Source organism: Pagrus major, chromosome 13 (genome assembly GCF_040436345.1).
Source record: "Pagrus major chromosome 13, Pma_NU_1.0".
In the NCBI taxonomy this organism is placed as follows: domain Eukaryota; kingdom Metazoa; phylum Chordata; class Actinopteri; order Spariformes; family Sparidae; genus Pagrus; species Pagrus major.
In genome coordinates, this window is record NC_133227.1 from 6,031,678 (window position 1) to 6,057,976 (window position 26,299).

General features: G+C 40.1%; 3 protein-coding genes across 3 annotated transcripts; 2 read left to right on the top strand and 1 right to left on the bottom strand.

The window, feature by feature from the left end:
- Window positions 1-8: 8 nt before the first annotated feature.
- chrdl2 (chordin-like 2) lies at window positions 9-6,807 on the top strand. The gene is made up of 11 exons (XM_073479914.1): window positions 9-75; window positions 493-605; window positions 744-837; window positions 920-1,065; window positions 3,393-3,486; window positions 3,832-3,893; window positions 4,470-4,638; window positions 4,761-4,949; window positions 5,057-5,230; window positions 6,091-6,183; window positions 6,271-6,807. Exons 1-11 carry the CDS (start codon window positions 9-11, stop codon window positions 6,402-6,404), a joined length of 1,335 nt encoding a protein of 444 aa, XP_073336015.1. The 3' UTR covers window positions 6,405-6,807.
- A 9,146-nt stretch (window positions 6,808-15,953) lies between these two features.
- On the bottom strand, window positions 15,954-22,293 carry xrra1 (X-ray radiation resistance associated 1). The gene is made up of 17 exons (XM_073479623.1): window positions 22,203-22,293; window positions 21,495-21,643; window positions 21,343-21,414; window positions 21,182-21,254; window positions 21,001-21,098; window positions 20,733-20,881; window positions 18,786-18,887; window positions 18,573-18,691; window positions 18,429-18,481; window positions 18,260-18,337; window positions 18,096-18,189; window positions 17,883-18,001; window positions 17,616-17,780; window positions 16,635-16,794; window positions 16,415-16,530; window positions 16,188-16,293; window positions 15,954-16,099 (listed from the first exon to the last, which is right to left on the bottom strand). The coding sequence occupies exons 1-17, from the start codon at window positions 22,291-22,293 to the stop codon at window positions 15,954-15,956; spliced, it is 1,890 nt and encodes a 629-aa protein (XP_073335724.1).
- Window positions 22,294-22,828: 535 nt separating this feature from the next.
- neu3.1 (sialidase 3 (membrane sialidase), tandem duplicate 1) lies at window positions 22,829-25,810 on the top strand. The gene is made up of 3 exons (XM_073479829.1): window positions 22,829-23,148; window positions 23,335-23,574; window positions 23,677-25,810. The coding sequence occupies exons 2-3, from the start codon at window positions 23,350-23,352 to the stop codon at window positions 24,679-24,681; spliced, it is 1,230 nt and encodes a 409-aa protein (XP_073335930.1). The 5' UTR covers window positions 22,829-23,148; window positions 23,335-23,349; the 3' UTR covers window positions 24,682-25,810.
- The last annotated feature ends 489 nt before the right edge of the window (window positions 25,811-26,299 follow it).

A 26,299-nucleotide genomic window follows, 5' to 3' on the forward strand; every position in this document is an offset into this window, starting at 1 on the left:
TGTAAAAAATGAAGTCCACGTTTTTGCTCTGGTTCATCATTTGGGTCGCAGATGCGGAGCTAAAACCCCGGAAAGGTAAGAGCAGAGCCTGCTGATGCTTCTGTGTCCTGATCAGACGTGTGGAGGCTTCAAATAAGGAAAAAGCTTGAAATAAGGAAAGTTTTGTCGGACTTTGTCAGAACTGAACGGATATTTTAAGACTGCCAACATCTCCTGCTCAAAACTTTACTTTTGTATTTTGCTCTAGATGTTTTTGCCACAGAAGCACCAAAAGTGAAATCATGACTTCTGTTTGTCCTTTATGCTTATTATGGGCTGTAGTGGGATCACTGCAGTTTCTCATGTTTTCCTCTGATTGTCGCTTTGACAAATATTTTATACATGACTTCACATGGAAATTCCTGTGTTTTTTTTTGTTGCTGTTCGCTTCTTCTGCGCCATATTATGCGTTTGTCCATACTGGAGCTCATCCTCCTCATGTCTGACACCCAGGCTCCGGGGTGCTGTGTACTTTCAAAGACAAGACGTACAACCCAGGAGACGGCTGGCATCCTTATCTGGAGCCCTTCGGACTCATGTTCTGCATGCGCTGCGTCTGCACAGAGGTGCCTCCAACACAAACAGACCTCATTAACAACTAAAGGGACATTACACCAAAAACACCAGACTGTCTTAAGAACTCTAACATATCTGACATGGTGCTGTAAAGGCTTGTAAACTGTGCTGTATTGCTCTTCTCTCAGACTGGCCATGTGAAATGCAACACAATCAAGTGTCCTGCTCTGCCGTGTGAAAACCCTGTGGCCGAGCCTCAGCAGTGCTGTCCAAGATGCACAGGTAATGTCAGGCTGTCCTCATCTAAACACCTGGTGTCAGAGTCTTTGTCTCCTTGTGACTTCTGTCCCGTTTCCCTCCTCAGACGAGCCCAGGATCCCTGCAGGGCTGAGAGCTTCAGTGAAATCCTGCAGGTATAATGGAACTATTTATCAGCCGGGGGAGACCTTCAATAAGCACGACCTCTTCCCCTCCAAGCAAAGCAACCAGTGTGTAATGTGCACATGCTCTGTAAGTTACATCTGATTTACTACTTCTGTTTTAGTCAGACTGGGGTTTGTTTTATTGATCTGGGGAAAGAATATCACATTGTAAAACGGACAGTCTGTAATCGTATAGGGGAGACATGAAACCAGAGGGTTATCATTCTCTGTAGATACTGTATGTTTATATACAGTGTTGAATTCTACCGTATGAGCATGCACACGGGAAGTAGGGGTGCTGAGGGGGCTGCAGCACCCCCTGAAACAAGGCATTATAAAAGCCATCAATTGATAAGAAAGAGGGAGCATGATGTTTCCTACACAAAGAAAGAAGCAACTTAATGTATTAAGAATTTGTCAGAGACAGGGTTTCACAAAATGTATTCACTTTCACCTGACTCAGCAATTCTCTTTGCTGTTTACTGTAGTTAATGTGACTCACTTGACCTACAGTACTTTGGTGTTCAAGTTTGCAGTCTTCTATAGTGCAAAACATTCTCAAATTGTTGGTAAATATTGTTGATAACTACTAGATATAAGTTATCTTGACCATTCAAATGTGACTGACTTCCAGTGTCCCTGCTGGGAAAAAAATGAAATAAAATAAATGAAATGAAATGGAAAAGAAAACACAGGAACATTTTCAAAAGGACCTTAATTTTTAAAATGTATATGAAAAAACCTCAATCCTTGTTCAGGGTGACTATGTTTTCATTATTTTTTTTTTTTACAGTGTATATTTATGAATTCTTCATAATCCTCCTTTCCTTGGATATTGTTCTTCTGTCAAACAACTAATTTAAGCACCACCACCACAGCATTAAGGGAGAGAAAAAAAGATCAAGAATCAGCTTTTAATTATTAGATGTTTAAAATGAAAAAAGTTCTCAACACACTGTCTTAATTCATGTTCAACAGAACTTCTTTACATTATAAATATTGCTGGAGCGTTTACACGTTACAACAACTTACAGCTCTGGCCCATATGTTACATTTTACACCTCACAATTTATCACAGTCAAAAAATCAAAATGTGTATGTATGTGTTAAGTGTTTTCTGAAGTACATTGCGTATCTCTGCTAACGTATAGCCGCTAATGGTAATTTAATGACACAATGAAAGGCTGTGGCTGGTGAAAGCACTGTCCTTTCGTCTCCATTTCGGCTCAGCACAAGAGAGAGGATGAAAGCGTTAATCTCGAGAGAAAAAACTAAAGGCAGGCGTCAGTGAGGAAAGCAGAAATGAAGCCTAAATTGAAATCAGCCTGGCGTTGTCCCTTAAAAGGCCACATGATGAGAGGAGTTAATTTTATTAGTTGCTAAGTGGTGTTTGTGAACGGATGTTTCTGAGTTTCTAAGGAGACTACACATAACAATATTGTGATTGTGAGAGTGGATCCTAGTATATAATTCAGAACAGTAAAAATCAGATTTATCCTAATGCAGCTCTCTCATTTATAGTAACAGGTTCCATTCTCATTGCAGTGTCTGTCCAGGCTTTGATTTCAATGTAACACACTCACAGCTTTGCTTATTACTACAACATATATCCTCTTTCTTTGAAAATAAATGGATAAAATATTTTATTTCCATTCTAACCCCATTAGAGTCCACAGAGTCTTTTGACATTTCAACCACAAAAACTACTAATTTGAATTGTGAAGTATCAAAGTAAAGTACAAGCCAAGTCCAGAAAACAAATTCAATAAAACTACACACTACAATGTTAACAAAATTATCAGAATATCTTTAGTTTCATTTAAATCAGAGAAGACATGATGTCCTGAGGTTGCTCAGGCACTAGAACAGGTTCTCTACAGGACGACAACAGAGTGGAAGCACCGCTGGGTCTTTTTTGGTTATCACATAGTCTCCTGCAGGTGCTCTTTGGAAACTTCAGGTGTACTCTGCCTATTACATCTTGTGAAGGGTTCATTGCATGGGTGAAATATAGTCTTAAAATATAAAATGCAAGTCTTTTTCAAAAACAATCCAAGACACACTTTAGGATTTGTGCAAAATGCAGTGAACCCTTGATAAGATGGAATAAGCAGAGTTCTCAACAGGTTCTGGAGTGTGTGAGTGGAAAAAGAAAATGTGATTTGTTCTGGACAAAAGCCAAATAAATGTAATGTGTTATTATGTTTTTGCTGGGATTTTCCTGGAACTTTGTATCTTAAAAGACTTTGTGATTATGTTGTTTGTTTCTGCTATTCAGAGTCATCTAAATGTTAGGCTTGTATAAGTCCTAGAGAAGCCTGCAGAAACCTTGGAGTACTTAAGCGTCGTCCTCTGGGAAGCATACTTGGAAATATAAAAAATAAGACATTTTCCCCCCTCTTTCTTTTTTTCCAGAATGGAAACATCTTCTGCGCTCTGAAAACATGCCAGCCAATCACCTGTTCCTCACCAGTCTCAGTTCCAGATACCTGCTGTCTGGTGTGTAAAGGTAGACAAACAAAAATGATTTTACTCCGTTTCCAACCTGCAGCCTTTTTTACTTTTAAAAGAAATTTTTACTTTTTAAAAAATAAAACTTGACATAATCAAAATGATGTTCAATGCAATTAATTTTGTTTCACTGTAGAGCACTAAATGAGACAGAACACAAAACACTTCACAATATGATCATATATTGTAGGTCTGCACAATTAATCCAAATTAATTGCGATGTAATTAATTAATTGCAATGCTAAGTGCATTATCCAAATCGCAAGAAACTGTGTGAACAATGTGTGACAAACCAGCATCATAATAGAGACTGTTTTTTGGTCTTATTCTCTTCGGTCTTTAGATCACGGCACCAGTGGGTCTTCATCGACTGAGGATGGAAACCAGCAGCTGAACAGAGGCGTTGTACGTTCTTGCTGATTGATCATAAAATGAGCCTATTTTAGACAGTGCTTTCATTTGAAGCTTACCTCTTTGATCGTTATTTTAATGTCATTTTATGATGGTAAAGTGGTGTCATCAGTTGTGCAGCTGCACTTTAATTACAGGACTCTGAGTTCAAGTCGAGTGTCCTTGAACGTGAAACTGAGATCACTGCAAGCCTCAGGGGGGCTGTTTTGTAGCTGATGCTGACCTTTGACCTCCCCGTGCAAGGGTGCAAGCAAATCATTTATTTCCTCTTAAGAATCGAGGCTCATTTGCTCAACTTAGCATCACATTACTTAGATTATCTCTGAAACATTTTGCTGGGATCATAAAAGACAAAAAGCTTCACATGTTCCCTCAAGATCCATGGATCACATGGCCTGATAGTAGGACTGAACTGCAATGTCGGTCTGTTTGAACTGCCTAAAAAATCTAAGATGTGGGCAGTGATTCATGATGATGCTCCTTCAGCTATCACTCAGGGGAAAAACCAATAGAAAGTAAAGCCAATAGAAGACAGATAACTGTGTTTTATTATGTCTGTGTCCACAAAAGAGGCATTCAGTGGACCAGTGTTCTGGAGAGCAGGGCAGGGCGCGGTCTGACCGTGCCACTCCACCCAGGGTCAGGACTTCTCCCAGAGGCCTGAGCCTCAGTAAACTCAACCTCAAAGGGGCTTCGGAGACCACCGTGAAGATTTTGTTGCAGCGGAAACACCAACGAGGTGAGACTTTGTCAAAACAAAGAGATCCTGTATAGGTATTTGATTTTATGGAGATGTTCCTCGCAACTCTGCGATTGTTTCCACATGTAGCATAATGCTCAGATGTTTTCCATTTCTCTCAGCATGTTTATACAATGGCAAGACGTACTCTCATGGAGACATGTGGCACCCAGTTTTGGGGAAGGTCCTGGAATGCATCCTGTGCACTTGTACTGACGGCTTGCAGGACTGCAAACGCATCACGTGCCCCAGCCAGTACCCGTGCCAGCATCCTCTGAAATCCGTGGGGAAGTGCTGTAAGACTTGTCCAGGTAGTCAAACATGGCTCATAACATATTGAACTGTTTCTGCTGACATGGTGCTGATTAGCTGTAAACATCACCCACACAACTTCTGTCTGTTTTTTCTCTCTCTCTAGAAAGTAAAGCTGAAAGTAACCAGACCCAGTGCTATCTGGGATTTAAAAACAGCCTCTTGGTGTATAAAGTAGATTCATCTTTGAAAGTCGACCCACCCAACACAGTGAGGATCATTGCTATTGAAAGACAAAGCACTGCTGAGGTTGAAGTGCAAGTGTGGAAGGCTGTTGAAGGTACTGTAACTACCGCCGGGAACGTTATTAAAGGAAATGTTCAACATGTTGGTTAATATACTTCATCAATTTCTGGCAGCGAATTAGACAAGAAGATTGATACCACTCTCACATCTGTCACATCTGCTACAGCTAGCTTAGCTTCAGCATAAAGACTTGAACGCTAGCACATAACACCACACAAAAACGTATGTATCTAATGTTCATTAGTGAGCTTTAGAGCTAGGCTAACTGTTCCCTCCTTTTCCCAGTCTCTCTGCGAAGATTTTTAGCTCTGCCACTAGAAGGCAGAGCCACATTTAGCAAACCAAAATGTAAAGAAGACATAGAAATTATGAAATAGTAATCTATTTCACCCAGGTAAAACAAAACATTACAGCTGCAAAAAAACGTGAAGAAATGTATCAAAGTAAAAAGATGGGACAAAGATAAGACGGCCAACAAGATGACGTGCCTTGAAGAGGAATTCTGTTTCCTATATTCGGCTGGAAGGTCACTTGTTCTCTGCTGAAATGTCTGCCCAAACTCTTGAAGAAAGAAATAGAGAAACATTTTCAGACAGGATTTTGGCTCCGTAAATCGCCTTTTGCCCAGGTCTGCTCTTTGTGCTGTTCAGATTTGGGCGGTGTACACTTCAGCTCCTCTGCGGGCCTCCGCAACATACCGTTGCCCAAAATGCAGAATTCCAGCTTTAAAGACACACACACACACACACACACACACACACACACACACACAAATGTGACCAAACAACACCTGTATATGTTTACAAGAAGATGTTTTTTGAACTATTTCTTCAGAGACAAATACATAGAACAGCTGCACCACTGTATGACTCATCTGGGCTGTTTTATTTATAGGTGTGTTACAATTAATGGAAATCGGTGACGTTCAAAGAAAAGATATAATGGATCATCCAGAGAATTACACGTTACTTACAACACTTGATGAAGGTTTGTAAAATCCTGCTGACTTTTAATATGACCTTTTAGATTTTGGTGACCTTTTCTTTAATATTAATTCAATTTTGTTTATTTCAGAGACATGGAGAAAATTTAAAGAGGAGGGAGAAAACCTGAGTAAAGCCTCGCAGACCACAATTTGTGAAGACGGCATTCGGGAGATGGTGACTTTCCTAAATCCCAAGCAGATAGAGGACGTGTGTTCACCCTAATAGTTCTTCCTTGTATTCCCATAACCACATGGTTAATGTTGCACTTGGATTTCCTGTGTCATTCCTGTAATACAAGTGGTATTACTCATTTATAATACTGTTTATTGATTGGTACGTTGTTGTCCGTCATGTTATAATCACCACACGTTTTTATTTGTGAATTGTTAGGTTACAAAGCTGTCATGGTCAACTCCTGGTAGATAGTTCTGAAGAAGAAAAATGCAAAAAAATCAGAAAATGCAGCATAATGTCACTGTGAATGTGGAAGGTAGAGATGTGTCGCATCTGTGATGTTAATATGTGCATCTATTGAATGATTGAGGACATTTGTGGATCAGTATAACTCAAAACGAACCCTTTGCTTTACAGTAATCATAATAAAATTGTGTTTGAATATGTTGGAAAAGGGGCCATGTTCTGTTCAGAATGGGTTTTTTTAAGGATGTTATATGATCATCAACATATTTATTGTACATAAAAATGGAGGTTTTGACACCTTATTTAAAGTGTACGGTTTCTGTGTATATACATTTGACTGTATGAATGTTTTTTGCATGTAGTAGCATGAGGCATTGCGTTGGGGATCAATCACTGAGTATTCATTCACATATAGACAGACGGATATCAGATTATACACCCACTGTAGCTATTTTTTTGCAGCCACAAGACATTTTATACTCCACATACCAGAAATGTTTGTATCTTAAAGTGGTCATAGTTGATGTAGCTGAATGCACTCTGTACCTCTGCTCACTGTTTTATCAGTGTTTTACACAATTAAACTTTTACGTCTGATTTGTTTTTAGCTGTAACGTTCGTCTGTAAATGATGCATAGCCCACACGTGATGGAATTATTAGCACGGAGCTAAACACAGTAAGACAGCTACTAATAATAAACAGGCAAACATAATAATCATGAAAGATTAGTAATATTTATGTGAGACAGGCTTGAGATCAGAGCCCACACTTGTTTCTGAAGGCGCTGTTTGAGAACTATTTGCTGATGCATTTTTGGTCTGCACGCCGGGCCCTGCAGAGCGGTCCAAACACGATCTCCGCCTGCAGGCTTCCATTAAACAGAACTCCGGAAGGCCGGATAAACTGTTTTCCCGCTGGAGATGAAATGTTATCAGAGGCATGAAAATCAAAAGCAGAAGTTCAAACGCCCTTTACCTCCTGAAACTTACATTCCCAACACCAGCATTCTCGTAAAAAATGCCTTTTATTACTGACTGTACTTCGATGAGACCAAGTGTGTGATCACCGGTGGCTTCTGTCTGTCAAACCTGGACTTTTTCTTGAAAATTAAAGACTAAATATGTGGGATTTGACTGAAGGAAAGGGCCTTATCCTTACATTTCTATGTGGAATATTTCCTCTTAGTAGTTAATCAAAGCCAAAGATTCTTAATCCAACATATTTTATAACAAGAAAAGCAGTAACAACAAGTCCAGCTAAGTGGCACAGTATGTGAAGACTGTTAATGTTTTCATATTAACAAAGGATGTCACACTCATAATGATGATCCACAGAGACAAATCACCTGACTCTGCAGCTCCCTTATTGGTACTTTGGTTATTTTACCCACAACTTCACTGTTTTGGTTCAATCAAGCCGCTCTCACAGCGTTGTTCCCTCGACTGTAACCTGGCTTGGATCTGTTGCTGGTTCCTAGGCTCTGTACGTTGGCTGTCCACTGCTCCTCCAGGATAGGTTAAATGCAGAGAAACACTTTCACTACATTGTACATTGTATGATTGTATGTGATATATAAAGATTATTGTTCTTCTAATTAAAGTGGGCATAGACGATCCCCCGCTCCCCACTCCGAGTGTCATTATTACTGGGGCCACCATTGCAAAAACAACCTGACTGCTTTCTGTTTTCCTCAGAGTAGCAAATACCAACAACACAGGACAAAACGTGAGATATGAGTTTATTGATTCATTTAATCTATAATGGAGACATGAAGCAGATAGAAATGGTGCCAGTCTGACTGGATCGACAGTCACCTTCACTTTCCCGGGAGACTTTGTGCCTGGTCGCAGACAAAACAGCACATCGAGGTGAAATCCCGATGGTGTCATCATTCTAAATATATTACACTGTGCAATCAACATTTACTTTAAAATTATACGTTAAAGCAAAACAAACTTGTCTGTTGCCTAATCGCACAAAATGTCAATTTTGACATAATGTTGCTTTAAGTGAGGAGAAACATTACAAGATTTGGTGTGGTGCGCAGAGAACAATCTACTGCTCAACCTCAGCAAAATGCACACTCCTGTCTACATCAGTGGAGCCGAGGCGGAGCAGGTGAACAATTTTGGTAAAACAAAAACACAGAAAAGCCTCTACACCCTGAGGAAACCGAGGAAGGCTAAATCCCAGAGCTGAATTCGCATGGCTCATCATGCTCGCCCCGTACAGGACAGCTGTGCAGAGGGTGATTAAAACTGCCCAGAACATCATTGGTATCCATCTACCGATTATCAGTGATACGGGTGAAGTGAGATGTCTGCACATAGCCCACAGGATACTAAAAGACAACACCCATCCCATCACCCTGCTGCCATCTGGCAAAAGATACTGAGTATCCACTGCCATACCACCAGACTACAGAGCAGCTTCATTCCTCAGACTGAGAGACTCCTCAGTTCATCGTCCACACTCCAGTTCACTCCACAGATTAGTTTGTGTCTGTTTTAAATACATTTCATTTTGCAACCAGCTTTGTAAAATAACAAATACATCAACCTTGTGACCTTGTTTGCAGATTCATTCAGGCCCATTGTAGACCTAAACCTCATAGATCACCACAGAGTGATATCTCAATGTTCAGACTTCTGTAGTGGGGATTCCACTTTTGTCGATGAGTGCGATGGTTTGATTTAAGTACAGGCCAGAAAGCTGAAAGTAGATCATACTAAAGGCAAAGCCATACTTTGAAATAACACTACTGTGCACAATGTCAATGACAAATAATGAGCTCTGCAGAACCCATGTAAGCATGATATGTGAAAGCAGTCCTCTGGCTCAGCAGCACTGTGTGCAGTCTGTCCGCAGGCCGGTTTGATCAACAGGTGTCAAATTATCACTGTGGTTCCCATGACTCAGTCCGTGTGCAGCAGCAGATTGGGTAGACTGAGTGGGCGCTTCAGAATAATATTGCTCCCCTTCTCTGTGAACTCCCGACGTGCTCGCTCTCCGTCCCCTCCCCTTCCACAATGACTCATTGTGTTTCTTTCACACTTTGCGCCAGACAGCTCTGTCTGTCTCTCACTGAAGGCATGAAACAATATTTTGAAACAGACGCACTTCCCTTGTATGCCTTCATTACTCTCTCAAAAAGGCCGTCATATTTTTGTGTAAACTGTCAGACCTGGCACTTTACAACGCTCTCCCTCTTGGTTATCCAAAGAGGCTGTTCCAGTCAGAAGGGTGAGAAAGGGGTGTTCTACTTTATTGCTGCCAACTTAAATTAGTAATCAACATTTTCACGTCGCCATTTTGCCATGCGGGTCATTAACTGATGATTAGTGTGCAGGTTTAAAACAAGTTTTAATTACAACAAACTTGCTGTATCTGGCACTGCATGTTTCGATCTCTTTGTCCGTCATTTTTGATGAATCCCATCAGTCCTCATTCTGTGGATGTTTGTGGATTCGTCTCACGGGCTCGTTCAGCTATGCATGCTTTGCCTTGGCTCTGGCAATTGTAACAGCTGGGGGCAGTCAGTGGGTATAAATCATGCAGTCGGTCAGCTCTCTGTGTATGTGTACTCCACCCCGCTGTCCACGTAACCCAGATTCAGTGAGAAGTGAAGAAAATGTGAGAGTCGGGGTCACGACTCGGCCCAGGATTGGAGGCACTTCTGAGCCATTATTGTGATATTAACAAAACTCAGTCGTCGTCGTTTTTAAATGTCACTTCCTGTTGCGAGACAGTCAGAGAACATCGACTCATGCATGTCACAGAAATGACTTTGAAATCCTTGAAGTTCGCACAGGATTTACTTTAATAGCCACGCTGTCTTGCAAAGAGACCCAGCTGAGTTGAACTGATTTCTAAAGATTAAATAAAACATTTCCGCATGTGCTGCAAGCAAAGCAGTTCCACGCTGATGCATACAGTGTTTGTGAGGAACTGAAGCATTGCAAATCAATCAGGCAGCCTTTTGATTCAAAGGGAGCCAAATTGTGTTAAGTTAATTAAGTCTGATAGATGTGTTTGCTTTCATAGCTGATTAAGGTGCTCTGCAGAACCCCTGAGTTTATACTTCATCAAAATACTTCCGAAATCTATCAAAGGCTGTGTTTTTTACACCCTTACCCTCTCATTAATTAAGTTGGCCCTGATCGTTTTAGCTGATGTTTGGATTCCGGCCAGGAAAACATGGACAGTACCGCGTAACATGTCATGAACACTTTGGTCGTCATCCCCTCATCCTGAGCGGCTCAGTTTAAAGGTCAAAATTTTAAACACAAGTTGAAACGACTGTAAACTACTAACGACAGACCACAACGGGATCTTTTGTCTCGCAGAATAAAGAAGAGCAACAACAACTTTACGGTTATGATCTGTAATTATTAATAATGGGCTCTTTTCAGATGTCAGCCAGAGTATCCGAAGCCTTCCAGGATTACATGGTAAGTGTGTTACAGTTCAATTGTCCATCAAAAGAAATAATGAATAGGTCCAGTCTGCAGTGAACTCATTTGGCACATGAGTAATGAGGAGTGTTGATGAGGTATTCAGGCCTATTCTTCCCGAGCCAAATCTGGTGTCTGAGTCTCCACGGGGTTATTCTCAAAGCTTAACTGTTGGCCCTCAATTTGAGAGTCAAACAAACCTTACCCAAACATTTCTCAGGCTTGATTGCAGCGATGACTGCTCCAGATGTGAAAATGTACCGTGTGGAAATATACAGACAAAGAAAGCACATATAGATAATATAAACAAAGGTCTATCCTGCCGAAGACACAGACCATCATGCCTTTCTCCACCATGTCTTTTGTTATTTTTGCATTTGGACAGAGTATCTCTCTCCCCTGCCAGACTCTGTTATATCACCAAGAGCATGGATGAAAATGTGTTTTCAGTTAATAACCCACCTCATCAGTTTTTCGTGGTAAGAACAAAAGAGGTTACAGAGGAAAAGCTCAGCTGAGCCCTTTATGTCTGTCTGTTTATTCTGCGGGGATGTTGATGTGAAGAAGAGTCCGATGAAAAGAAAAAGAGACATGAATTTCTATCGGCTTCACTCTACAGCGTAAACTTAAACTAACTTTGCTCTTTAAAGACTGAAACCTTTGAGATGACTGCACTTATTCGTGAGAAATAAATCACAGACATGTGTGGATTGTGTAATTATCTTCAGTCTTGAAGGGAGTAGTCACATTAGTAGATCATTTTCACGTCTTTAACATGCTTGAGGTCCATGAGGTCAGCAAGTGCACGTCACCAGTATTAGCAGGCCAAGTCAAAATCCCATACTGTTGCCACAATAAAAAAGTAATTGATTAAACATTTGGATATGGGATTTAAATTTGGATGCAACTAAAAAAACATTGACAAAAAAAAAGGAGTTAAAGGAGTACTCCACCAATTTCACATTCACTTGTTGTTGAATTGTTTGTCCAATGTCCTGGGAGAAAAAATGACCCCGCTGATGTCATCTTGATGTCATTAGGGTTATCTCAGCTTGGATGCTTCACATTTATAACAGAACAGCCTGCGTTACAGACTTGGGGTGCTGGAGTCTGATTACAATGTGTGCATTTGCCAGACAGCAGATCGCTATGTGGTTGGTTCTACACATGACAGATTTCATGTTTCCATATCCCTCTGACAATCGTGGGATAAACAACTGCAGAAAAGAGACAGAAATCATGATTTGGGTTAAGATAACTTGGTTTCATATGACAAACAAACCTTGGGCACCTATGATTGTCCCATGTTTGAGCCACAGCCACCCTGATACAATTGCTGCCCCCATTGCGAGTATACAGGATGCTTCTCAGTAATGAGTGTTGCACAATATACTTTTGTTGGATATTTTACATTAGGTACTACTTATTACAGAAAATCAGTAAGATATAATTTCATGATATTTCTTGGGGTGCAACTGCCCGCCATAATGCAGACGTTGTGTCACAATTTACAGATGACCCAAACGCAAGAACACACAAAGGCAGGCGAACAAAAGTCGAGCTTTAATGAGCTGAAGCCCAAAATCCAAAAGACAGAAAATGCAAAAGTAATACAAAAACTGAGGACAAACCAGAAAACCACAAGGAACAAATCAGGAACACTGGGAGCACACAAGGACTGGGGAACAGGCAGACAGATGCAAGGACGAAAACAGATGAACCAACAAAGAGTGAGGGAACAACACAGGCTTAAAAACAGACAAAAAAAGGAACAAGGGGTGAGGTGAAGGTGGAGAGACACTGGGAAGGAGGGAAACAGAACACTGGGACCACAGGTGAGCAGGAAGTAGAAAGAGACAACAAGACAGAAAATAGAACTACAAAATAAAGCAGGAAATCAAGAAACCAATAAACCCAAACCGTGACACTTTGTCATTCTTTGTTACCAAACTTTTCTCTTTTCCTAACCTAGCAAAGAAGTGGTGCCTAAACTTGACCAAACTATTTGATCGTATTTCATGATGACATCTTTATTTACTGACTGTATTGATAAAATAAAAATAAATCATGTTTCTATCGTCTCATCACATGGTTAAAATCAGAAGGTAGCCTGGAGCTGTTTATTGCTTTTGAATTGACCCTTTATCAACGACTGCTTGATTGATATTACTTGTCAGTGTGTGCATAATCTGAAAGGTAATAATACAAACACGTTCATGCTATCCTTCACCTTCTTGTTAGCATGCACATGTGCAAATGAATAGTTTCAGAGAGGCTTAGAAACGTGTCTGTGATGAGTTCAGTGAATGCCTCCTCTCTACCTGGAATACAACCTTTACTGTGACTGATGGAAAACTAACGACCTCGTACACAATCGTACATTCTGTTTTTTTAATAGAATTCCAGCATGAAAAGTTAAACGCTGCACTTATGTAACCGTAGATGCTTGACGCATTAATCATTATCACTTCAGAATTACTTTGTTACCACATTCTGGTCACGCATGAATTCATGCCAGGTCTCACTGCCTGAAGAGCAAACTCCACTTTGTTTATGAAACCAACAACAAATCCTGAGGGCCTTTACCTGAGTTGCACTCAAACCTGGACCAATAAAAGAAAATTATCACATTTTTTTCTATGATTCGATTACACTGAGATCAAAGATTTTAGCAGCTGTGGTGTGATACTGTGAGATATCTTCGCAACACTGACGAGCTCTGCTCCAATGGACTGGAAAATAGCATTTCTGCAGCGTGTCAAATCTCTGCCATTTGGCACAACCGCCTCATTACTGTCAAATATACCGCTAAAGATGAAAAGAGCCCAACCAGACCATCGGACTGAAGGCCAGGTGTTCATCTGACAACGTGGACCAGGAAACTACTGACTGTATGTATTTATATAATTTACCAGAGCAAACAAACTCTTTACACTTTTCAGTGTTAAATCAAACTACACGGTCATAAAGGTAAACTACTGCTGCTGTAACTTTAAATCACTAATATTTGAGATATTTGTAATTCCATACTTTGCTCACACATTGAATATCTGACCACATCCCACCATGTGTAGTGTAACTTGTTCCTTTAAGGTATTTTAATATCAGTTTTCTTGAGCAAAAGTAAAGATGTCATGTCAAAATATTACTTTGGTAAAAGTGGAAGTCATCCATACGAATAGTGCTTGAGTAAAAGTCTTAAAGTATCTGATATCATAAAGTAGCATAAAATGAAAATACTCAAGTGAAGTACAAGTAGCTCAAAACTATACTTAAGTACTGTACGCGAGTAAAAGCAAAAATGTGAAAATCAAATCATAAAATAAAAATGTACAATAAAATCACCAGAAAGTTTCCCACTGGCTGTGTACAGAAAGCATACATACAGTATATTACATCTAGACACACAGAAGCAGGGAGACGTCCACACATAAACGTAACAACCTGGAATCCCATGAAATATTTCCAAAGTATTGATTTATTCCACCTGGGCTGAAAGTGCATTCCACATCTGCAAGCTGCTCTGAGGAAAAATTATTGAAATCATATGAAGGAGAAGGCCATGAAATTAAACAGGGAATGAACAACAGAAATAGAAACATGACTTAAAATGAAACAACGTCCATTGTAAACTTGTTTAAGTATGTGGACTATAAATCATATTGAACTGCAGAGGTTCAGCAGCTACTCCTCCAACAAGTACTCTTGTTCCTGCCCAAGACGTATGATCACATCCAGCTTCACTTCTGGATGACACTGAAGGCTCTACAGCTATCCTACTTGTTTTGTACCTGACCAGTAAAGCAACATTTATTCTAAACGTTCCCAATTACATTTCAAGAGGATATTGCCCCAAAATATGAATAAGCATCACTTATCAAAAGTTCATTCAATAGTCGTTTGACGACACTGGGGTTGGAGAGCGAAGTGTAACTTGCAACATAAGAAAAACATTTTTAACGTGGAGTGTTGAGGAGGCAGCTGCTCTGTGCTCTGGTGGTATGGCGGCACGGTGAACACACTGCCTGGGGTGGGTGTTGTCTTTTAGGCTCTGTGCAGACGTTTCACTTCACCCATATCACTGATGCTCTGTCGATGGGTGCCAATGATGTGCTGGGCGGTATTAATCAAACGCTGTAGAGCTTTCCTGTCTGTGGGCCATGCACGAACCATGCCAGTTTGTGATTTTCCGGTCAGAATGCTTTTTATTGTTCCTCTGTAAAATCTGACATGAATTTGGCTCTGGAATGTATCCTTATAAAACAGCCTTTTCTTCTTCTTCTTCTTCTTCTGTTTCTCAGTTTTTATTTTTAATCAGGGTGGTGATGTGTGATGACCATGACAGGTCCTCTGTGATGTTGATTCCCAGGAACCTAAAGCTCTACCTCAGCTCTACTGATGTAGACAGGGGTGTGCGTCACTGCCTCCTTCTTTCTAAAATCAATAATCAGCTCCTTGGTTTTGCTGACGCTGGGCAGCAGATTGTTCTCTGTCCAGCACTCTGCAAGATTGTTGATTTCCTCCAGATTTGAACTCTCATCGTTGTTTGTAAGGCGGAGGACGTTGGTGGTGTCGCCCCCTACTTAACAATAAAGTTCTCTTGATATCTGGGAATGCAGTCGTGGGTGTACAGTGTGATCAGGAGAGGCTTATATTTGAATATTAAAGGTTTCTTATATACATATACACATATATATATATATATATATATATATATATATATATATATATATATATATATATATATATATGTATATATATATATATGTGTGTGTATATATATATATGTATATGTATATAAGAAACCATGCATGATTCATGAAGTGTTATTCAAGGCGGGAAGAAAATCACAGCTAAACATTTTAATATCAATCAGAGCACCTGTATGGTTTCAGTTCAGTTTTGGTGGGTGTTTCTATCGGACTCCATGCTGGCTGCTTGTTCCATTGTCTCCTTATGCACCATCTTGTATTTTGTCTTCATGTCCCTCAGCAGCGATAGAGCTTCTTGCTTGGTAACTCCTGTGCTGTGTAAGGCACTGTCTGTGCAGAAAACAGAGTGTTATATAAAGACGGTAAAGGTCATGAAAGGTAGAGTTTGTTAAGTTCATTTGATCAGAAATGCGCATACTTAAGGGGACTACTCGTATCGTCGTGCTCTCTTTGATTACTTTGATCATTTCATCGATCCTTTCAGCTCGCTGCTTTACCGGTCCCAAAGGTGGAAGTTTTTTCATCTGTGCACAGAAAAGTTTGAAGGTGATTACATTATACTTGTTCTTCTTGCTAGATTTACTATGATTGGAAGATAATATCGAGTATGAATTCAGTGAATTTTGTGTTAGCAAAATACAAAACCTTCTTCTGTCTTTCTCTGTACAGTGTCTGGATGCAATCAAGTTTTGGTTCTGAGTCTCTGTAAACATTAGGATTCCTCAGTGTGTGTTCCAGCACCCGAACAGCTGTTTGAATCCCTGTTGAAAGAAAACAAATGTATTGGAGTGATTGTATAGACAAAGGTTTTAAGGGCTTAAGGAAAACATACAAAAAAAATAGCTGCAGGTAAAACAGTCCTCACCAATGTTCCCAGTGACATCATAATTTGGTTTTGCATCCATCAACATTTCATAGCATGTGAAGTTTTCAGGAATGGTGTCGTCCTCGCTTCTGGCCTCGTCCTCTGCAGTGTGATTCTTATCAGCCTGACAATCAAACTCAGATTCAGGAAAGTCTGTAACCTGAACATGAAACAACATTCAGTAAGAAACTGTGAAGGTGGCATGTAACTAAGTATATTTACTCAAGAACTGTACTTAAATAAATTCAGGTTTTTGCAAACAAAATGAGGCTTATAAAGTATGATGTATATACAAGTACAGCTGAAATGTTTAGTCAGTTATTGATAGAAAATGATTTGACAATTGTTTGTAATTTTAATGAAAAGATACTTCAAGCTTCTCAAATGTGAGGATTTGCTGCTTTGAAATTTACCTTAATTCAATCATTTTTAAAATTATTTTAATTCATTTTTTAAATAATTTTGAAGTTTTGATTGTTGTCACTTTGGGCTTTTGTAAGGTGTCATGACATTTCTCACTATTTTCTGACTTTGTACAAACCAAACAATCAACTGATCGACTAGTGGAGAAAATAATCATCAGATGAATCTATAATGAAAAAGCCTTTAGCTGCATTCCTGTACAAAATAGTCCAGAATGAGCTCCAGCTGTGTGGAGGACCTAAACTACAAAAATAAAAATAATAAATACATTTCTCACTGCATAAATGAATATAGTATTAAATACAACAAATAAAAAAATATGTATTCTTTAATTAATTTGTAAAATGTGACATTGATATTTCTGTATTTATTCCTCTATTTATCTATTTTCCCTTAAATTTCCCATTTTATTTATTTACTTATTCCTTAAAAATATTAAGTTAGTTTTCATCCTCCACACAACTCAACCAACTAAAAAAGTAAAATCCTGATTTTATATTAAAGCATGAGTAGGAAGAGCAGGAATATAAGAATCACACAAACTGGACATGTTTGCACCTGAGTAACAAAGAAGTGCTCTGTGTTTTCCTGCAGGGTGTCGTCTCTGTTCCTCTTGCTTTTAGATTCTGGTGTTCTCTCCGCAGTCAGCTGACTTTCCCCAGCCTGGGCAGGACAGGGTGCATCCATCAACGTCTCTGACACCTTTGGGATTCTTTCCTCCACCTGCACCACAAAAATGTTACAAAAATAAAAGATGAATCGTTGACAGAGCTGTTTAACTTTCATATGATGAGTTCTGAAAGGAGAATGCAGAACGCATCCAACCTTCCATTTTGGATCAGTGGACACCTTCAGAGGGAGCTTCACAACTTCCTTTGTCTTCTTACGCTTTATTGTTATCCCCAGAATGTCGTGGAGGTAACGGGTCAGTAAGGGAGGGTCTCCTGCATTCAAACAAATGCATGAAGGTGATTTCAGCATTGAACATTCAATCTTTAAAAAACAGCCTCATCAAGGAGAAAACTCAGGAAGGGTTACCACTTCTCTGTGTGGTCAGAGGGTTGGAGTGAATATCAATTTCTTGAAGCTTTGGGAAAAGCGCGACAGCCATCAGAGCTTCTTCCTCTGCGATCTGATGAGAAAACACTGATGAGATGGGTCATCAATGATTTACTTACTTACCTGCGAATTATTCAACACACCTTATTTTCAGCTAAGTTGAGGAACCGAAGCTCAGGTAGTGGCAAACTGGATCCTTTGCAGTGCTCCTCCCAGTTTTCCTAGCAACCAATGTAAACACAAGTTTAATGCAGATTTAAAATAGAAAAACAGTGAAGACACATCTCAAACACCAACTATAGAATGAATTACCTTTGAGGTGCTCTTGAAACGTTCATCAGTGTGAGGATTTGGCTCAGTGGAGGCTGGATTGAGGGGTTAAAAATAAATAACTGTATTGTTTTCTGAGGATGTTGACATGCACGTTCATCGTTAAGTTATTAGCTGAGCATTTACCAAGTCCTTTTTCTTCAGCTTGCTCTTCAATAGAAGTCTGTAAAGGTTCTGAACTGGCCATCAGTCGCAAATATGGTACTTCAGAAATGCGGTTCCCCTGTAGGTTTAAATACTTTAGCCTGTAATTGACAATTATAAATGATTAATTCATGGTTCCACCAATTTGTATGCATTGCTTTGTTTTAGATAGCAAACTTCAAACCACATCACGACCTCTTGAGGTTTGTTAGACTGTTGAAGACTTCAGAGGAGAGTTTGTTATCATCAAGCAGCAGGACTTCAAGAGCTTTGAATTGTGTGTCTTCTTTAGCTGGCCTGGACAAAAGACAAGAAAAGAAAAACAATTTCATAAAATCCAACTTAATAAATACTGATTGTATTTCATAATATAGCTCAATCCATAAAGTTATGGTGCCCTACAACATATGGTATATGTGCACACCATTTCCTGCTCGACTCTGTACCTGGCTGTGGAGCAGGTGTACTGAATGTCTACTGCTTCACCAGAGTCAGGACTGTGAATCTGGAACATTTGTGCGCCCTCTCTTGGTCAGTTTTAAAAGTGTTACAAAGGCATCACGAGTTTATGGCCTTCCAATGTAAATACATTTACTCAAGTACTGTGCTTGATTATAAATTCAAGGTACTTGTTCTTTAATTGTATGTGACTTATTTATTTCTTTTATATAGTATATTCTACTTTTTACTCCATTACATTTGTATGTCAACTTTAGTTAGTAGTTTCTTTTCAAATTACAGTTTTTCATACCCTTCCTGTCCAGTGAAAACAATGCATCTCCAAATTAAATAAACTAAAGTAATAAATGGTCCTTTATGGATTGAGATAATTAAGTTAAGAATAATTAAGTCTTAAAATAAATAAACTATTTAAAACCCTCTTGGACTAGCTGGAAAATACATTGCCACAAAGCTGAAAACAGGCTGTTTTTTTCTGAGCTCATGAAGACTTTACAGAGACACGTGGTTCTCACAGGACATCAGTGCTACAGAGTATGACGCAGTGCTGTTGATTAAACTACCCAACAGTAAACACTATAAAGTAGTTAAAATGAGCTCAACCTTCATCATCTACAGCAGAAACATATTAATCCAATGCTAAAACACTGACAGGGACCATTTAACTCAACTACGTTTACTTTTGTTACTTTAAAGGGGCAACATGTAAGACTTTTAATTGAAAACATTCAAAAAATTAACTAAAATTATCAACAGAATGTGAATAAACTACATTTTTGACATTATGATGTCTATGTATTGTGTGTTGCAGAGATATCTACTGCAGTAGATAGCATGCTAACCAGCTAGCCCCAGCCCATCCCGGTCCAAAGCTCCTGTGCTAGCGGTGTAAATACCAACACTCCCCTGGTCCCTGAGCTCCTAGTCAGAACCGCTAGCTGCATGGCTGACTGAGCTAGCTCGCTAAGCGCAGCTCCAGTTAGCAGCAGTTAGCGGTCACTCTGGTGATATGCTGCCCCCATTTGTTTTGAGTATGAATTTGAAAGGTGGCCAATTCTTACACATTGCACCTTTAAGTACATTTTGCTAGTCATACTTCCATACGTGTATATAAAAAGTTTTGAATGCAGGACTTTTACTTGTAATGGAGTATTTTTTGTATTTGGTATTTGGTATCTGAATACTTCCGTGTATGTTGTGAGATCACACCAAGCCTGATTGATATACTGCATCGTTATGCGTGTGGCCTGTTCAAGGACATCAAAGATATCTTCTGAAGTAATAATTGTAAGAGGCAGACTTGAGGCAGACTGCAGTTGGAGATGAATTTGCATTTCACTGTGGAAAACGTGATGGAACATATCAGTTGTTTTCATTCTGCCAGTTTCTCCATGACTCATGTCAGAGTTTTTTGTGATAACGTTCAGATGGAAAGGAGGCTTTCTGCTCACTAACAGTCTTTACACAAAGCAGTGCTTGACAAAGCTGACCTGTGTGGAAAGAAAAGCACTCACACTAATTCAGTCAATTATGTACTTGTCTTTTTGTCATTTTTGGAAGAACAAAAGAGTGAATATTGTTGTGGAAGAGAAGTGGATTTTTACATCAATTTATATCCGAGTAGACAGACAGCTGTACCGAGTCACTTTTATATTGCTGCTTCATGGATAATAAGATACTAACGGTTGAGTGGCGTCATGATTGGAAGAACCCAGTTTAGGAGGAAGTTGATGCAGCTGATTTCCAGTCAGATGAAGGACCTTTAGATGTGGAAGTCGACCGATGGACACAATACCATCAGCTGACAAACTGTTGTAGGACAAATCTAAAACCTGTGAGGATTAAAATGAATCATTTCAGATTAAAATAACCACATCAAAGAGACAAAACAGAAAAAGGTTAGAAAAAGATAAAGGGAAAGTGCATATCAAATGATAGTCGGTCATCTTACCTGGAGATGAGGGAAGTCAGCAGCTTCAAAGGTCATGTTGCACAGCCCGTTTAACGACAGATTGAGTTCTCTTAAAGACACAAAACAGCTGAAAGAATCTGAGGAAAAATAGGTTTTTGTAAGAGGCACAAAATCTGACACAAATAGAAGGTAAATGTGCATGAAACATAAGGATATTCACCTAAAGAGAGGGAGTTAATCGATGCATCGATGTAAGCTACATTGTCAAACCCCTTGAGGTCTTCTAACTTGACCTGTGCACAGTAAAGAAAGAGCATTGAATCGTTTTTACCCACAAACAACCAAATAATTTGGGTGAAAAATGTGTAAAGTGATTCTTACAGCATTCAGTTTCTGCTCACTGATGTCAACAGAGCAGAGCTCAAGCGGCTTATCAAGATGATGCAAGCGGAGCTGAAAACGAAAATGTAATGTTTAAATTGTTTGGGGCTTCTTCTGTCACCAAACACCTCTCACATATTTCAGTGCCTTACCAGGAAACATCCATCTAATGTGTTACCATGAGAAGTGTTGGCCGCCCTGTCGTTCTCACGTTTTCTACCAGTCTCTTCTATTCTTCGATGCAGAGTCCTGTATTTCTGCCCCTCAGCCTTTCTGTAAGCCGCGAGCCAATGACCAGCACCTAGAAGGTATGTCAAACTGAATCAAATAATGTCTGTGGATATTGTTTGCAGATTTACAAATACAAACCGTCCATCAGGGCTGCAACTAACAATTCTTTTCATTATTGATTCATCTGCCGATTATTATGTTCCTAAAAAAGAGAAATGCAGCAAATCATCAAATTTGAGAAGCAGGAAGCAAAGAATAATTTGGCTTTGTCTATCAGCTCGTCAACATTTACACTCTAGACTCTTTAGTGCAAAACAAAGTGTTTTACTGTGTAGTTATATAGTCAAAAAAACATATGTACTGCTGGCAAATGTCCCCAAATATGCCCTAATGTATCATATTTATATATATATATATATATATATATATATATATATATATATATATATATATACATATACTGTATATACAGACATATATATATATATATATATATATATATATATATATATATATATATATATATATATATATATATATATATATATATATATATATTAATTTAAAAAGAGTGTCTGAACAAGCCAGCTAAATGTTTTTACCATGCTAACTGCTTCAACTTAACCCACCTTCTTTTCTCCGATGGAGTAAAGTCCGGCCTGGGAAGCATTTGGTGGGATAGCTCTGTCCATCGACATGTTTACAGAATGCTGCAGTCATCTTGTTTGCCTGTGTGCTCCATTTATCCCCAAACATTTTTTTATTCAAGTGTCGGTTCCGCTTTTCACGAACGGAACTGGCACGACGAACTACTTGTTACACTACATTTGATCCTGAGCCACACTGTGGTGCTCTGTATCCTAGCAACAGCCTGGAGGACGGGAGGTGCTCCTCCCGTGCAGCGGGGGGCGCTAACAGCTAAGCTAGCTGAACATTTACTCTGCAGGCGAAGGCGGAAGAAACCGGTGAGCCTAGCTGCTCAAAGATTGAATTCGATGATAAGATAATAGTCCGTCCAGCCAAGCGAAGATACTTGAAGACATTGAAAATGTATTGTTAGGAATATGCAGCACTTTTCCGTAAACAACACAAGGTATTAAAATTACTTTTCAATACCAATCTACGATCGACTCGTGTCCGTTCAAGATAGTTAGCTAGATAGCTTGAGTTTGAAGCGACAGCATTGCGCATGCGTGAGGCTGCATACCGGAGTCACTTGATGTTTCTGATTAGTCAAGCCCCCTAACAGTAGCTGCCTTGTCTGTCATTTAGCTATTATGGTGACACAGTGTAATGCGTAGTGTTCGACCAAACTGAATCTTTGAATCTCTGGCTGACACAGGCAGTTACCCCAGATGTCAGATAGATATCCCAGATTTTAGTCAGGACGCGTCTAAACGAAGACGGAAGTGAGTGCGTCTCCGTCTCTCGCTACATCGCAGTCGTCTTCCCTGATGAACCCATAGCATCAGTGTCGTGAACATCAGAGGATTCCTGGTATGGCGTGAAATTAGACGGTATGATGCCGTTCACGCAAAGATCAAGGGCGACAGATGTGACGAGTGACAAGTGAAGGTAAGGGTTTTTGTTATGAATGCACAGTTTACGTTAGATGCTATTTGTAACAATGCAATAATGTGTGTCTATGAGGAGCTGCTGGACTGTGAACTCTTCCTGTTAGTCTGTGCTTGAAAGAGTGTAATAACAAGGCTATAAAACAAGCCACGACGTGTCATATTGTGTCACATCTTCTGTTCACAGGAACTGTAATCCACCATGGGCAACACACCATCAAAGAGTGGCAGTGGAGAGGAGCCGGTCAAAACAACTTTGTTTGAAAAGGAGCCAAGTGGGATAACTTACAGAATCCCAGCTCTCATTTATCTGAGGCACAGTCACACCTTCCTTGCCTTTGCAGAGAAGAGATCCTCGCCCGCTGACCATGACGCCAAAGTCCTCGTTATGCGTAGAGGAACGTTGAAAGATGATGGATCTGTTCAGGTTATTATTACACGCAGTAACCAGCAGATTATCCCTTGCTTCAATACTGATCGCTGTCAAAGTTACCCAGTTTAATTGCTGTCTTTTGTCATGTTTTTCCAGTGGTCGTCCAGTCAGGAGCTGTCAACAGCATATCTACCAGACCACCGCACTATGAATCCTTGCCCTGTGTATGAAAAAAACAGCAAAACGCTGTTTTTGTTTTTCATCTGCATCTGTGGGAACACCACAGAGATGAGGCAGATCATCACAGGGAAAAACAAGGCCCGTCTCTGCTGTGTTAGCAGCAGCGATGACGGGCAAACCTGGAGTCCAGCGAAAGACTTAACCGATAGTGTGATTGGCGACACTATCCATAAGTGGGCCACGTTCGCTGTGGGTCCAGGCCACGGTGTTCAGCTGGAGAACGGCAGGTTGATCATCCCAGCGTACGCCTATTATGTCCCTTACAGATGCTGTTCCTTCCCCATTCCCTTTACAGTCTACCCACGTGCACTGTCGATATACAGTGAGGACTTTGGCCAGACGTGGCACGTTGGAAAGATGCTACGAAAAAAGTCATGTGAATGTGAGATGGCGGAGATCATAGATCATGAGGGCAGGAGTCATCTTTACTGCAATGCTCGTAACAGCGGAGGCCACAGATGTGAGGCCCTGAGTGAAAACAGCGGCATGTATTTCGACAAACCCCACATCGCTCGAGAGCTCGGGGAACCACCCTCAGGCTGTCAGGGCAGCGTCATCGGCTTTCCTGCTCCCGAATTTGTACCAAATGACGACACTGAAAGCAAAGCCTGTGGCACATCGCTCTTGTCTCCTGACACACAAACCTGGCTCCTCTTCATCCACCCAACCAACAAGTCCAGCAGAAGAGACATGGGCGTGTATTTGAACCGATCCCCCCTGCACTCGTCAGGATGGGACAGGCCCAGGATCATCCACAGGGGACCCAGCGGATACTCAGACCTGGCTTACAACGGAGACAAGGATCAGTTTTCGTGCCTGATGGAGTGCGGGAAGGAAAGTGAACTCGAGCAGATTGCGTTCATGTCGTTCACCCTCAATGATGTCATGCAGACGGGAAAGAAAGACAAGAAGATGCGTTGAATTGTGGTTGCTTTATTTCTGTATTAACAAAGCTCCTTTACATTCTCCTGCGCCCCCAGAAGTCCAAGCAAAAGCCACTAAATATGCTGTGCAGTAACATCTGTCTGTGTTTACTGTTGTTCTACATTCTGGAGATGATAATGCATGCATGAGTCGTGTGTTTTGTTGTCTCCTTGTTTACATGAAGAAGTAATTGAAGTCTTAATAGTATCAATATGCAAGCAGCTGTGTGAGGAAGGAAGCTATTTTTCAAAGGGTCAGGGGTTGATTTCAAGCATGCTGTGCTGAACTGTCATCTTTAAAACAGGCTTTGTGTGTGTAGCATGTTTGACAAGTACTTCATACTCATTTCTGCATCTTATTTAACTGTCAGTGTTTCCTGAGCAGCGGAGAGAATTTGCCTACCTCTTTTTATTTTCATACGAAGATCATAGCAGGCCTTGTAAAGCGGAGCGTAGAGTTTCCTCCACGCTCAGTCTCTCCTTTACATTTAGTATACTCTGATTCACGTATGCCTTCTACTCCACTGTTCAAACTTAAGCTGTGCCACAGCCTGTCGGTGCACGACCTTTTCTGTACGTCACACGCGGGCACCACAAGGTCGGCGACAAAACCGGGCAGAAAAGATAAGCATTAACTTTTTACATGCCACACCCAGCTAATCAACGTAGAGACCAACCGAACTGTCTGAGTTTTTAAAACAAGTTGATGGATTATCAAAGATTATGGCTACTTTGTACTGTACACTGATTTTTATTTATTTTCCAAAGCAATATTTTATCGGTCACATTATTTAATTTCCTTCGCATGATTTCCTTAACTCCTTTTATTCCTGGCATTATTAATTAGGTGCAGCTTTATGACCAGATATGATTGGCTGGCTGTTGGTTCTTAAATGAAAGCATGTGACAGCATGTGATAGCAGACAAAGACTCACCATTTATACTGACAGTTGAAATTTGCACATTGTACTGAGCGACCTAAACATCCTCCTTTGCCTGATGTTGTGAGGCCTCGAGGTGGTTCTGAACTAGTTTCATTGTGTTTTTGTTGACTGTTGTGGAAAGTGACAAAACCTGCATGAAACATGTATTTTAGTAGAAAATAAAAGTAACCTGTGATCACCTGACTCATCTTTCTTCTGATTATAGTGTAATTACAGTAATTACTGCTGTCGAGGTCAATTTAAAAGGACAAGTTAAACAATAATTATCCGTCAAAGAGGGTTAAGGGATAGAAGGACAGACAGGTCATGGGTGTGGTTTTAAAAGCAGCTATAAAAAAATTTAAAAAAGCACTTTATCAGCTGCGGAGAGTATTTTATTCCCCCAGCAGCTGAAGGGGGCTTAGGGCATGTTGAAATGTTGTGAAAGGCTGTTGTTGTTAAGCGACCTATGGGGAGTTGAGTGTGACGCAGCAGATGTGCAGACAGCAGGGATGAATTAAGGACAGGGTGGACCATTTTAGTTGAGCAGTATTTTTTAGGTTTTTCCAAATGATAGGACATCACTGCTGTAATGACAGTGGTGGTTTTCTGATGAGATGCAACGAACAAATAAAAACAAGCTGTGACATGACTTCCATGCCGCCTGAGTATCTGGACAAGTAAAAATAATTA

Bases quoted from the DNA above. Each gene is read 5' to 3' on its own strand.
- chrdl2 (XM_073479914.1), top strand. From the start codon at position 9: ATGAAGTCCACGTTTTTGCTCTGGTTCATCATTTGGGTCGCAGATGCG. The intron at 1,066-3,392 runs GTAAGTTACATC...CTTTTTTTCCAG, and splicing joins GTGTAATGTGCACATGCTCT to AATGGAAACATCTTCTGCGC. The intron at 4,950-5,056 runs GTAGTCAAACAT...CTCTCTCTCTAG, and splicing joins GTGCTGTAAGACTTGTCCAG to AAAGTAAAGCTGAAAGTAAC.
- xrra1 (XM_073479623.1), bottom strand. From the start codon at position 22,293: ATGACTGCAGCATTCTGTAAACATGTCGATGGACAGAGCTATCCCACC. The intron at 21,415-21,494 runs GTAAGGCACTGA...TTTCGTTTTCAG, and splicing joins CATTAGATGGATGTTTCCTG to CTCCGCTTGCATCATCTTGA. The intron at 16,100-16,187 runs GTATGCGCATTT...TTTTCTGCACAG, and splicing joins GATACGAGTAGTCCCCTTAA to ACAGTGCCTTACACAGCACA.
- neu3.1 (XM_073479829.1), top strand. From the start codon at position 23,350: ATGGGCAACACACCATCAAAGAGTGGCAGTGGAGAGGAGCCGGTCAAA. The intron at 23,575-23,676 runs GTTATTATTACA...ATGTTTTTCCAG, and splicing joins AAGATGATGGATCTGTTCAG to TGGTCGTCCAGTCAGGAGCT.